General features: G+C 45.9%; 1 protein-coding gene across 1 annotated transcript in view; it reads left to right on the forward strand.

Annotated features, from left to right (window-relative positions):
* Positions 1 to 5,152, forward strand: part of LOC129842021 (rho GTPase-activating protein 42) — a 197,385-nt gene extending 192,233 nt beyond the window's left edge. Inside the window, exon 24 of the mRNA XM_055910395.1 lies at positions 4,296 to 5,152. Within this exon, the coding sequence (XP_055766370.1) occupies positions 4,296 to 4,384 (89 nt within the window). The 3' untranslated portion in view covers positions 4,385 to 5,152. The remainder of the gene's footprint in view (positions 1 to 4,295) is intronic.
* The last annotated feature ends 9,961 nt before the right edge of the window (positions 5,153 to 15,113 follow it).

Here is a 15,113-nt window from a genome sequence, read left to right on the forward strand (position 1 = left end):
TAGTACCTATCCTCTCTCTAAACACCCAGATAGCCAGCCTAGCCTCAGAGGGATGTTATTACCTATCCTCTCTCTAAACACCCAGATAGCCAGCCTAGCCTCAGAGGGATGTCATTACCTATCCTCTCTCTAAACACCCAGATAGCCAGCCTAGCTTCAGAGGGATGTCATTACCTATCCTCTCTCCAAATACCCAGATAGCCAGCCAAGCTTCAGAGGGATGTTAGTACCTATCCTCTCTCTAAACACCCAGATAGCCAGCCTAGCCTCAGAGGGATGTTATTACCTATCCTCTCTCTAAACACCCAGATAGCCAGCCTAGCTTCAGAGGGATGTTAGTACCTATCCTCTCTCTAAACACCCAGATAGCCAGCCTAGCTTCAGAGGGATGTTAGTACCTACCCTCTCTCTAAACACCCAGATAGCCAGCCTAGCCTCAGAGGGATGTTAGTACCTATCCTCTCTCTAAACACCCAGATAGCCAGCCTAGCTTCAGAGGGATGTTAGTACCTATCCTCTCTCTAAACACCCAGATAGCCAGCCTAGCCTCAGAGGGATGTCATTACCTATCCTCTCTCTAAACACCCAGATAGCCAGCCTAGCCTCAGAGGGATGTCATTACCTATCCTCTCTCTAAACACCCAGATAGCCAGCCTAGCCTCAGAGGGATGTTAGTACCTATCCTCTCTCTAAACACCCAGATAGCCAGCCTAGCTTCAGAGGGATGTTAGTACCTATCCTCTCTCTAAACACCCAGATAGCCAGCCTAGCCTCAGAGGGATGTCATTACCTATCCTCTCTCTAAACACCCAGATAGCCAGCCTAGCCTCAGAGGGATGTCATTACCTATCCTCTCTCTAAACACCCAGATAGCCAGCCTAGCCTCAGAGGGATGTTAGTACCTATCCTCTCTCTAAACACCCAGATAGCCAGCCTAGCCTCAGAGGGATGTCATTACCTATCCTCTCTCTAAACACCCAGATAGCCAGCCTAGCCTCAGAGGGATGTTAGTACCTATCCTCTCTCTAAACACCCAGATAGCCAGCCTAGCTTCAGAGGGATGTTAGTACCTATCCTCTCTCTAAACACCCAGATAGCCAGCCTAGCCTCAGAGGGATGTCATTACCTATCCTCTCTCTAAACACCCAGATAGCCAGCCTAGCCTCAGAGGGATGTCATTACCTATCCTCTCTCTAAACACCCAGATAGCCAGCCTAGCCTCAGAGGGATGTTAGTACCTATCCTCTCTCTAAACACCCAGATAGCCAGCCTAGCCTCAGAGGGATGTCATTACCTATCCTCTCTCTAAACACCCAGATAGCCAGCCTAGCCTCAGAGGGATGTTAGTACCTATCCTCTCTCTAAACACCCAGATAGCCAGCCTAGCTTCAGAGGGATGTTTTTTTTGCCTCTTGCCTTGTGTTTGGCTCAGTCCCAGGACAGCAGCCTTACAGCAGGTCACAGTGACCTCGTAGTGGTGGAAAGCAGTGGAGCAGCTTAGCTGGATCTCATCCGTTCAGATGACAGAGACAGAATACACTAGCAGCCGTCAGCAGAGGTTCACATACTCCGCAGCAGTTATATTACTGTGTACCCGTTCCAAATGCCACCCTATTCTCTATAAAGTACAATGGGGAGGAGGGGGAGAAGAGAGGGGTGAGGCTGAGGGAAGAGGGGGGAGGAGAGGGAAGATAGGAGAGAGGCTGACGGAAGAGAGGGGTGAGGCTGAGAGAAGAGGGGGATGGAAGAGAGGAGAGAGGCTGAGGGAAGAGAGGAGAGAGGCTGAGGGAAGAGGGGGATGGAAGAGAGGAGAGAGGCTGAGGGGAGAGGGGGATGGAAGAGAGGAGAGAGGCTGAGGGGAGAGGGGGGTGGAAGAGAGGAGAGAGGCTGAGGGAAGAGAGGAGAGAGGCTGAGGGGAGAGGGGGGTGGAAGAGAGGAGAGAGGCTGAGGGAAGAGAGGAGAGAGGATGAGGGGAGAGGGGGGTGGAAGAGAGGAGAGAGGCTGAGGGAAGAGAGGGGAGAGGCTGAGGGAAGAGGGGGATGGAAGAGAGGAGAGAGGCTGAGGGGAGAGGGGGGTGGAAGAGAGGAGAGAGGCTGAGGGGAGAGGGGGGTGGAAGAGAGGAGAGAGGCTGAGGGAAGAGAGGGGTGGAAGAGAGGAGAGAGGCTGAGGGAAGAGGGGGGTGGAAGAGAGGAGAGAGGCTGAGGGGAGAGGGGGGTGGAAGAGAGGAGAGAGGCTGAGGGAAGAGAGGGGAGAGGCTGAGGGAAGAGGGGGATGGAAGAGAGGAGAGAGGCTGAGGGAAGAGAGGGGAGAGGCTGAGGGAAGAGGGGGATGGAAGAGAGGAGAGAGGCTGAGGGAAGAGGCGGATGGAAGGGAGGCTGAGGGAAGAGAGGGGAGAGGCTGAGGGAAGAGGGGGATGGAAGGGAGGCTGAGGGAAGAGAGGGGAGAGGCTGAGGGAAGAGGGGGATGAAAGAGAGGAGAGAGGCTGAGGGAAGAGAGGGGAGAGGGGGAGAGGCTGAGGGAAGAGAGGGGAGGGGCTGAGGGAAGAGAGGGGAGAGGCTGAGGGAAGAGGGGGATGGAAGAGAGGCTGAGGGAAGAGAGGGGAGAGGCTGAGGGAAGAGAGGAGAGAGGCTGAGGGAAGAGGGGGAGAGGCTGAGGGAAGAGGGGGAGAGGGGAGGGGCTGAGGGAAGAGAGGGGAGAGGTTGAGGGAAGAGGGGGATGGAAGAGAGGAGAGAGGCTGAGGGAAGAGAGGGGAGAGGCTGAGGGAAGAGAGGAGAGAGGCTGAGGGAAGAGAGGGGACAGGCTGAGGGAAGAGGGGGATGGAAGAGAGGGGAGAGGCTGAGGGAAGAGGGGGATGGAAGAGAGGAGAGAGGCTGAGGGAAGAGAGGAGAGAGGCTGAGGGAAGAGGGGGATGGAAGAGAGGAGAGAGGCTGAGGGAAGAGAGGGGACAGGCTGAGGGAAGAGGGGGATGGAAGAGAGGGGAGAGGCTGAGGGAAGAGGGGGATGGAAGAGAGGAGAGAGGCTGAGGGAAGAGAGGAGAGAGGCTGAGGGAAGAGGGGGATGGAAGAGAGGGGAGAGGCTGAGGGAAGAGGGGGATGGAAGAGAGGAGAGAGGCTGAGGGAAGAGAGGAGAGAGGCTGAGGGAAGAGGGGGATGGAAGAGAGGGGAGAGGCTGAGGGAAGAGAGGAGAGAGGTTGAGGGAAGAGGGGGATGGAAGAGAGGAGAGAGGCTGAGGGAAGAGGGGGATGGAAGAGAGGGGAGAGGCTGAGGGAAGAGAGGGGAGAGGCTGAGGGAAGAGGGGGATGGAAGAGAGGGGTGAGGCTGAGGGAAGAGAGGGGACAGGCTGAGGGAAGAGAGGGGAGAGGCTGAGGGAAGAGGGGGAGAGGGGGAGAGGAGAGAGGCTGAGGGAAGAGAGGGGAGAGGGGGAGAGGAGAGAGGCTGAGGGAAGAGAGGGGAGAGGGGGAGAGGAGAGAGGCTGAGGGAAGAGGGGGATGGAAGAGAGGAGAGAGGCTGAGGGAAGAGGGGGATGGAAGAGAGGAGAGAGGCTGAGGGAAGAGAGGGAGAGGGGAGGGGCTGAGGGAAGAGAGGAGAGAGGGGGAGAGGAGAGAGGCTGAGGGAAGAGAGGAGAGAGGCTGAGGGAAGAGAGGGGACAGGCTGAGGGAAGAGAGGGGAGAGGCTGAGGGAAGAGGGGGAGAGGGGGAGAGGAGAGAGGCTGAGGGAAGAGAGGGGAGAGGGGGAGAGGAGAGAGGCTGAGGGAAGAGAGGGGATGGAAGAGAGGAGAGAGGCTGAGGGAAGAGAGGAGAGAGGGGGAGAGGAGAGAGGCTGAGGGAAGAGGGGGATGGAAGAGAGGAGAGAGGCTGAGGGAAGAGAGGAGAGAGGGGGAGAGGAGAGAGGCTGAGGGAAGAGGGGGATGGAAGAGAGGAGAGAGGCTGAGGGAAGAGGGGGAGAGGGGAGGGGCTGAGGGAAGAGAGGAGAGAGGTTGAGGGAAGAGAGGAGAGAGGTTGAGGGAAGAGAGGGGAGAGGCTGAGGGAAGAGGGGGATGGAAGAGAGGAGAGAGGCTGAGGGAAGAGAGGGATGGAAGAGAGGAGAGAGGCTGAGGGAAGAGGGGGATGGAAGAGAGGAGAGAGGCTGAGGGAAGAGAGGGATGGAAGAGAGAATAATTAGCATTAATGACAGATAAAACCACACTAGGTTAGAATATCCTCAGTGTATCCATCTATTGATCCTGACTGTCGCCAACGTTCCTCTCTCTCCTCTCTTTGACTGACAGCTGTTCTCTCTGTGTCTCTCCATCCTCAGTGTATCCGTCTATTGAACCTGGCTGGATCCAAGCAACGTTCCAGGGAAAGACTGGCTTGATCCCTGAGAACTATGTGGTTTATCTCTAACAACAAACTGACTGCGCCGACACCTTAACAACCTAACCTGGATCATGTCATGGTATCCATGGTAACAGTCATCTGTAACGTGATTGATTTGATTGTTGTGAAGGCCAAGTGTCCCTATTGATCAGAAATGTAGATATGGGAACGTTGAGTATAGTTCATATGCAGTAGAAGGAGCAGATGTGTGTTTTATCACCCAAATGACCTACCTACCTACCTACCTACCTACCTATCTACCTACCTACATATCTACCCATCTACCTACCTACCTACCTACCTACCTACCAATCTACCTACCTACATATCTACCCATCTACCTACCTACCTACCTACCTATCTACCTACCTACATATCTACCTACCTACCTACCTACCTACCTATCTACCTACCTACATATCTACCCATCTACCTACCTACCTACCTACCTATCTACCTACCTACATATCTACCCATCTACCTACCTACCTACCTACCTACCTACCTACCTACCTACCTATCTACCTACCTACCTACCTACATATCTACCTACATACCTACCTACCTACCTACCTATCTACCTACCTACATATCTACCTACATACCTACCTACCTACCTATCTACCTACCTACATATCTACCTACATACCTACCTACCTACCTACCTATCTACCTACCTACATATCTACCTACATACCTACCTACCTACCTACCTATCTACCTACCTACCTACCTACATACCTATCTACCTACCTACCTACATATCTACCTAACTACCTAGCTACATACCTACATATCTACCTACCTACCTACCTACATATCTACCTACCTACCTACATATCGACCTACCTACCTACATATCTACCTACATACCTACCTACCTACCTACCTACCTACCTATCTACCTACCTATCTACATATCTATCTACCTACCTATCTACCTACCTACCTACCTATCTACATATCTACCTACCTACCTACCTACCTACCTATCTACCTACCTACCTACATCCCTACCTACCTACCTACCTATCTACATATCTACCTACCTACCTACCTACCTATCTACCTACCTACCTACATCCCTACCTATCTACCTACCTACCTACCTACCTATCTATCTACCTACCTACATATCTACCTACCTACCTACCTACCTACCTACCTACCTACCTATCTACCTACCTACATATCTACCCATCTACCTACCTACCTACCTACCTATCTACCTACCTACATATCTACCCATCTACCTACCTACCTACCTACCTACCTACCTACCTACCTACCTATCTACCTACCTACCTACCTACATATCTACCTACATACCTACCTACCTACCTACCTATCTACCTACCTACATATCTACCTACATACCTACCTACCTACCTATCTACCTACCTACATATCTACCTACATACCTACCTACCTACCTACCTATCTACCTACCTACATATCTACCTACATACCTACCTACCTACCTACCTATCTACCTACCTACCTACCTACATACCTATCTACCTACCTACCTACATATCTACCTAACTACCTAGCTACATACCTACATATCTACCTACCTACCTACCTACATATCTACCTACCTACCTACATATCGACCTACCTACCTACATATCTACCTACATACCTACCTACCTACCTACCTACCTATCTACCTACCTATCTACATATCTATCTACCTACCTATCTACCTACCTACCTACCTATCTACATATCTACCTACCTACCTACCTACCTACCTATCTACCTACCTACCTACATCCCTACCTACCTACCTACCTATCTACATATCTACCTACCTACCTACCTACCTATCTACCTACCTACCTACATCCCTACCTATCTACCTACCTACCTATCTACCTACCTATCTACCTATCTACCTACCTACCTACCTACCTACATATCTACTTACCCACCTACCTATCTACATATCTACATACCTATCTACCTACCTACCTACCTATCTATCTATCTACCTACCTACCTACCTACATATCTACCTACCTACCTACCTACCTATCTACCTATCTGCCTACCTACCTACCTACCTACCTACCTATCTACCTACCTACCTACCTACCTACCTACCTATCTACCTACCTACCTACCTACATATCTACCTACATACCTACCTACCTACCTACCTACCTACCTACCTACCTACCTACCTACCTACCTACATATCTACCTACCTACCAACCTACCTACCTACCTACCTATCTATCTACCTACCTACCTATCTACCTACCTACCTACCTATCTATCTACCTACCTACCTATCTACCTACCTACCTACCTACCTACCTACCTATCTATCTACCTACCTACCTATCTACCTACCTACCTACCTACCTACCTACCTACCTATCTATCTACCTACCTACCTATCTACCTATCTACCTACCTACCTACCTACCTACCTACCTACCTACCTACATATCTACCTACCTACCAACCTACCTATCTACCTACCTATCTACCTACCTACCTACCTATCTACCTATCTGCCTACCTACCTACCTACCTACCTACCTACCTACCTACCTACCTACCTACCTACCTACCTACATATCTACCTACCTACCAACCTACCTACCTACCTACCTATCTATCTACCTACCTACCTACCTATCTACCTATCTACCTACCTACCTACCTACCTACCTATCTACCTATCTACCTACCTACCTACCTACCTACCTACCTACCTACCTATCTACCTACCTATCTACCTACCTATCTACCTACCTATCTACCTACCTACCTACCTACCTATCTACCTACCTACCTACCTACCGCATCTACCTACCGCATCTACCTACCATATCTACACCCTTATCAAGATGAATACTTCTGGTCATGTCATGCTGCTGGTCCTATTCCTATAGGTTAGTGTTGAAATACTGTATGTTCCAGGTGAAATGGTGTATGTTCCAGGTGTGATACTGTATGTTCCAGGTGGCATATGCAGTAAAAACATACACGATTGATAATATACACTGAACAAAAAATATAAACTCAACATGTAAAGTGTTGGTCCCGTGTTTCATGAGCTGAAATAAAAAAAATCCCTGAAATGTTTCATACGCACAGAAAGCTTTTTCTCTCAAATTCTGTGCACAAATTAGTTTTTTCTCCCTGAGCATTTCTCCTTTTCCAAGATAATCCATCCACCTGACAGGTGTGGCGTATCAAGAAGCTGATTAAACAGCATCATTACACAGGTGCACCTTGTGCTGGGGACATTAAAAGGCCACTCTAAAATGTGCAGTTTTGTCACACACACAATGCCACAGATGTCAATTGGCATGCAGGACTGCAGGAATGTCCATCAGAGCTGTTGCCAGAGAATTTAATGTTAATTTCTCTACCATAAGCCTCCAAATTCGCTTTAGAGAATTTGTCAGTACGTCCAACCGGCCTCACAACCGCAGACCGCGTGTATGGTGTTTTCTGATATCAGCCTTGTGAACAGAATGCCCCATGGTGGCGGTGGGGTTATGGTATGGAGCAGGCATAAGCTATGAACAACGAACACAATTGCATTTTATCGATGGCAATTTGAATGCACAGAAATACAGAGACGGGTACCTGAGGCCCATCGAGAGGCCCATTTTGTTTAAGGTATCTGTAACCAACAGATGCATATTTGTATTCCCAGTCAAATGAAATCCAAAGATTAGGGCCTAATTCATTTATTTCAATTAATTGATTTCCTCGTATGAACTGCATGTTGCATTTATATTTTTGTTCAGTATAATATGAAAAAACGTCCAGGATTCAATTGCGATTTGTCGGCTATGCACCATTTAAAAGTCAAATATCTGAATGAGCTAACAGTTTTTCTGTGAATGCCGTCTCAGCGGAAGCTACAACATTGCCTTTAAAAGGTGCATAGCGTGATTGGACGAAAACCTGGCCAAATCCTACTACTAAATACCCACAGGTGTAAAGATATACAGGTATGTTACCCATAGACCTGACCTGCTGGTTGTGTGTCTGTAGTGTTGTGGTACTAATTTAATTCCAGTATTACGTCTGTCTCGTTTAGATGACTAGGTAGGATTCCCTTCTTAGATCAAACCAACACATCTTTCTGAATCTTTACACAAAATTGAGATTTTGTACATTTCAATGTTAATGGCAATAAATAGTTATTTAATGTGAACTAGTCAGTGCACCTTAGCGGTGGTTATTGCTCCAATAACATGTACATATCCCAGACTCGCAGTTTAGTCCTTTTATCAGACGCTCTTACCCAGAGAGCCTTGCTTCAAGGGCACATCGACAGGTGGTTTTACCTAGTTGGCTCGGGGATTCGATCCAACTTGAGTACGTGGTGCACTACTTTTGACCAGGACTCACAGGGCTCCATTGGGGATGTATTTCCTGACTAGTAGATCACTCAAGTGCACTTTTGTTTAACTATATGGTACCTGCATATTTACATTTACATTTAAGTCATTTAGCAGACGCTCTTATCCATCACACATCCAGGAGCTCTTCTTATATTTGGTACTATTAAAGTATTTACCCTTTTAATCTTCACTGTGTTTTGAAAGAAACGATCACTTAAAGGTCAGGATCCGATCCCGCTTTATCAGCTATGCACATTTTAAAGCCAATGTTCCTGTCTTCATAGAGATCACGGAAATTACCTTTAAATGGTGCATGATCCATATCGTCGATCGGCTTGAATCCCGGGCCGTAGTTAACTTGTTTTTATGTATCGTTAAGTCTAAATGATGAATTAGAAAACGGAATGTTTGTCTTAATGTCCGATATATTTACTCTCTAGTCTTGTACGCTGGTGTCCTAGCAACGGCAACGGTGAATTATATCAACTCAGACTAAACATGTATAATATGAGAATACGTCCCAAATGGCACCCTATTCCCTATGTAGTGCACTACTTTAGACCAGAGCCCTATGCCCTATATAGTGCACTACTTTAGACCAGAGCCCTATGCCCTATGTAGAGCACTACTTTAGACCAGAGCCCTATGGACTTTATGCCCCATATAGTGCACTACTTTAGACAGGAACCCTATGGACCCTGGTCAAAGAGGTGCACTATGAAGGGAAGAGGGTGCCATTTGTGACGTAACCTCCGATTCTATTTTTATTAAAGATGGTGTTTGATATTTAATTTTGTACTGTCACAAAAAAACTAATGACTCAAGTAATAAACGTGTAACTTGTGTACAACAGAATGTCTTATTGTTTCTCTTCAGTCTAACTGCAAAATAAATGTAGGAATCATGGAAATCAAAGATTTTCAATTGGGATGTTGTTTACCTAATATCTACTAAAGTAAAAGTGTTTTTTGAAAAGTGAAAACAGAGAAGAAGAGATTGCTTCAACTTCAACACAGGACTTTGTCAAAGTGAACAGAAAAGAGGAAAGAAGAAGAAACTCATGACTGAGGTATTTAGGCTTCTAGTGGTTAGTTGGCAAGATCTTGGTGTTCCTTTCCATTTAAAGCCATCGGGATGTTCAGTGACCTTGAACAATGGCTCTGGAATGATACTCCCTAACGTCAGGGCAAGGAAATGATCGGAGCACTTCTCTGTATTCTCTAGTGAACACTCATGTTACCTTTAATAACCCACTCTAGTCCTCTAGTCAGGCTAATGGTTTCCTTTTAATAACCCACTGTCTAGTCCTCTAGTCAGGCTAATGGTTTCCTTTTAATAACCCACTGTCTAGTCCTCTAGTCAGGCTAATGGTTTCCTTTTAATAACCCACTGTCTAGTCCTCTAGTCAGGCTAATGGTTTCCTTTTAATAACCCACTCTAGTCCTCTAGTCAGGCTAATGGTTTCCTTTTAATAACCCACTGTCTAGTCCTCTAGTCAGGCTAATGGTTTCCTTTTAATAACCCACTCTAGTCCTCTAGTCAGGCTAATGGTTTCCTTTTTTTAACCCACTGTCTAGACCTCTAGTCAGGCCAACTGATACCTTTAATAACCCACTGTCTAGTCCTCTAGTCAGGCCACCTGATATCTTTAATAACCCACTGTCTAGTCCTCTAGTCAGGCCACCTGATACCTTTAATAACCCACTGTCTAGTCCTCTAGTCAGGCCAACTAATACCTTTAATAACCCACTGTCTAGTCCTCTAGTCAGGCCAACTAATACCTTTATTAACCCACTGTCTAGTCCTCTAGTCAGGCTAACTGATACTTTTAATAACCCACTGTCTAGTCCTCTAGTCAGGCTAATGTTTTCCTTTTATTAACCCACTGTCTAGACCTCTAGTCAGGCCAACTGATACCTTTAATAAACCACTGTCTAGTCCTCTAGTCAGGCCACCTGATACCTTTAATAACCCACTGTCTAGTCCTCTAGTCAGGCTAATGGTTTCCTTTTGATAACCCACTGTCTAGTCCTCTAATCAGGCCAACTGATACCTTTATTAACCCACTGTCTAGTCCTCTAATCAGGCCAACTGATACCTTTATCAACCCACTGTCTAGTCCTCTAGTCAGGCCACCTGATACCTTTAATAACCCACTGTCTAGTCCTCTAATCAGGCCAACTAATACCTTTAATAACCCACTGTCTAGTCCTCTAATCAGGCTAACTGATACCTTTAATAACCCACTGTCTAGTCCTCTAGTCAGGCCACCTGATACCTTTAATAACCCACTGTCTAGTCAGTCCACCTGATACCTTTAATAACCCACTGTCTAGTCCTCTAATCAGGCCAACTGATACCTTTATTAACCCACTGTCTAGACCTCTAGTCAGGCTAACTGATACCTTTAATAACCCACTGTCTAGTCCTCTAATCAGGCCAACTGATACCTTTATTAACCCACTGTCTAGTCCTCTAATCAGGCTAACTGATACCTTTAATAACCCACTGTCTAGTCCTCTAGTCAGGCCACCTGATACCTTTAATAACCCACTGTCTAGTCCTCTAGTCAGGCTAACTGATACCTTTAATAACCCACTGTCTAGTCCTCTAGTCAGGCTAATGGTTTCCTTTTTTTAACCCACTGTCTAGACCTCTAGTCAGGCCAACTAATACCTTTAATAACCCACTGTCTAGTCCTCTAATCAGGCTAACTGATACCTTTAATAACCCACTGTCTAGACCTCTAGTCAGGCAAACTGATACCTTTAATAACCCACTGTCTAGTCCTCTAGTCAGGCCAACTGATACCTTTAATAACCCACTGTCTAGTCCTCTATTCAGGCCACCTGATACCTTTAATAACCCACTGTCTAGTCCTCTAGTCAGGCCAACTAATACCTTTAATAACCCACTGTCTAGTCCTCTAATCAGGCTAACTGATACCTTTAATAACCCACTGTCTAGACCTCTAGTCAGGCAAACTGATACCTTTAATAACCCACTGTCTAGTCCTCTAGTCAGGCCAACTGATACCTTTAATAACCCACTGTCTAGTCCTCTAGTCAGTCCACCTGATACCTTTAATAACCCACTCTAGTCCTCTAGTCAGGCCAACTAATACCTTTAATAACCCACTGTCTAGTCCTCTAGTCAGACCACCTGATACCTTTAATAACCCACTGTCTAGTCCTCTAGTCAGACCACCTGATACCTTTAATAACCCACTGTCTAGTCCTCTAGTCAGACCACCTGATACCTTTAATAACCCACTGTCTAGTCCTCTAGTCAGGCTAATGGTTTCCTTTTAATAACCCACTGTCTAGTCCTCTAGTCAGGCTAATGGTTTCCTTTTAATAACCCACTCTAGTCCTCTAGTCAGGCCACCTGATACCTTTAATAACCCACTGTCTAGTCCTCTAGTCAGGCCACCTGATACCTTTAATAACCCACTGTCTAGTCCTCTAGTCAGGCTAATGGTTTCCTTTTAATAACCCACTCTAGTCCTCTAGTCAGGCTAATGGTTTCCTTTTAATAACCCACTGTCTAGTCCTCTAGTCAGGCTAATGGTTTCCTTTTAATAACCCCCTCTAGTCAGGCCAACTGATACCTTTAATAACCCACTGTCTAGTCCTCTAGTCAGGCTAATGGTTTCCTTTTAATAACCCACTGTCTAGTCCTCTAGTAAGGCTAACTGATACCTTTAATAACCCACTGTCTAGTCCTCTAGTCAGGCTAATGGTTTCCTTTTAATAACCCACTGTCTAGTCCTCTAGTCGGGCCACCTGATACCTTTAATAACCCACTGTCTAGTCCTCTAGTCAGGCCAACTGATACCTTTAATAACCCACTGTCTAGTCCTCTAGTCAGGCCACCTGATACCTTTAATAACCCACTGTCTAGTCCTCTAGTCAGGCTAATGGTTTCCTTTTAATAACCCACTGTCTAGTCCTCTAGTCAGGCTAATGGTTTCCTTTTAATAACCCACTGTCTAGTCCTCTAGTCAGGCTAATGGTATCCTTTTAATAACCCACTCTAGTCCTCTAGTCAGGCTAACTGATACCTTTAATAACCCACTGTCTAGTCCTCTAGTCAGGCCACCTGATACCTTTAATAACCCACTGTCTAGTCCTCTAGTCAGGCTAATGGTTTCCTTTTAATAACCCACTGTCTAGTCCTCTAGTCAGGCTAATGGTTTCCTTTTAATAACCCCCTCTAGTCAGGCCAACTGATACCTTTAATAACCCACTGTCTAGTCCTCTAGTCAGGCTAATGGTTTCCTTTTAATAACCCACTGTCTAGTCCTCTAGTAAGGCTAACTGATACCTTTAATAACCCACTGTCTAGTCCTCTAGTCAGGCTAATGGTTTCCTTTTAATAACCCACTGTCTAGTCCTCTAGTCAGGCCACCTGATACCTTTAATAACCCACTGTCTAGTCCTCTAGTCAGGCTAACTGATACCTTTAATAACCCACTGTCTAGTCCTCTAGTCAGGCTAACTGATACCTTTAATAACCCACTGTCTAGTCCTCTAGTCAGGCTAATGGTTTCCTTTTAATAACCCACTGTCTAGTCCTCGAGTCAGGCTAATGGTTTCCTTTTAATAACCCACTCTCTAGTCCTCTAGTCAGGCCGATTAATAACCCACCCTCTAGTCCTCTAGTCAGGCCAAGTAATAACCCACTCTCTAGTCCTCTAGTCAGGCCAACTGATGCTTAAATGATAATGCCCTCGAAGCTGGTGTTTGGAAAATATATAGGCACGTTTGTTGTTTGGCCCGAGAGGGCCCGCAAACCGTGCCAGTATATCCTCCAAACACCAGCTTTGAGGGCATTATCAGTTTCATACAACAGGTTACCAACATATTCAAATAATGATTTACATATTTTAATAAAACCTTTATTTTGATTAATTTATGTAGATATAAGATTTAGTCCCGACACAATTCTAGGGTTGTTACCCAAGCCGTTTGGTCGTTCTTCCAATCGGTTCGGTGGCCAGTCGTTCTTTTTTGTTCTGCATCTATGGATGAGAACCAGTCGTTCGTTCTAAATGTTCCATTGCCACACTGACTGGCAAGGTTCTTATCCCTTGATTGCTAGCTAGCCAACTACCGCTAACTTACAGTCACGTCAAACAGCCAGAATAACAGCAAAGTATCTGCATTTGCACTTTGTACGTTGTTTTCTGGTGAGATTTATTAGTATACATCCATAACAATGAGCTAATAATGCACGATTTCGCCTGGCATAGAAAATGTGCCCACTCGACAGGACACTGTTGTTCAGAGGAGCTAGCCAACAACACAGCTAACACAATCACTTCAAACCGAAGCTGGAAACTAACAAACTAGCTGCACTTTGTTTTCGTTTGACCTGTTTTCTGTTGATAGTTCTTTGTATATATCCATAAAAATGATGCTGATTCATGATTTCGACTGGCTGAGAAAAGCTGCCTGTCTGTCTTGTCTCATCCCGACTTCCGACACGTTCATTACTACGGGACAGCTGGAGATCGAATTTGAATACTGAAGCAATGTTGCAAATGTCGGAGAGACAGACAGGAAGGTTTATACAAATATCTGCTGTTGAAAACTAAATGTTAGTCTAAAAGAAATGTGAGATAACGTCTAGATGCTTTTTATAGTGGACATCAAGTTTATAAATTGCCTGGCTGGGCTGACGAGACAGTGGATTGCGCAGTCAGATGGAACCGAGTAAATAGGCATTTTAACATCATAGATTTAGCCGCTGGTAACTTGTAGAATAGACACCAGCTGGAATGCCGTTTTAACCAATCAGCATTCAGGATTAGACCCACTCATTGTATAATTAACAACAAAATAAAAGAAAGGACATGGAATGAGTGGAAATGTATTGTATTAATTTAACATCTACAGTACAATATAAGAAAATCACCAATACAAAAAAAATACTGTGTACTGTGTACTTTACTGGACACACAACACGACGTGAGAATTCCCTACATAGAGCACTACTTTTGACCTCAACCCATAGTATAGTGCCCTATGAAGGGAATGGGGTGCCAATTAGCGGTGCCAATTCACTAAACATGAACAGATTCGGTCTGATATATTGGCACCCTGGCAGAATGTTCAGTTTCCTCTTTTTAAAACTGGTTGAAGGGCCCCTTTCACCCTGTAGGAACCTGCAACGTACCACAGGTTAGATCATTTGCACACTAAATGACAATAATTGCCTCCAACCAAATTCAAATGAATTTTACGTTTCTAAAATTTCAACTTATTCTAGAAGAAATAGTGAATCATGCAAGAGTGCCAATATATTTTACCTCAACTGTAATGCGTTGTTAAAACTAGGATGGTTTGATGTCAGTGCCAACCGTATCAATGTGT

The sequence above is a fragment of the Salvelinus fontinalis genome, unplaced genomic scaffold, assembly GCF_029448725.1.
Source record: "Salvelinus fontinalis isolate EN_2023a unplaced genomic scaffold, ASM2944872v1 scaffold_0006, whole genome shotgun sequence".
NCBI classification, from domain to species: Eukaryota; Metazoa; Chordata; class Actinopteri; order Salmoniformes; family Salmonidae; genus Salvelinus; species Salvelinus fontinalis.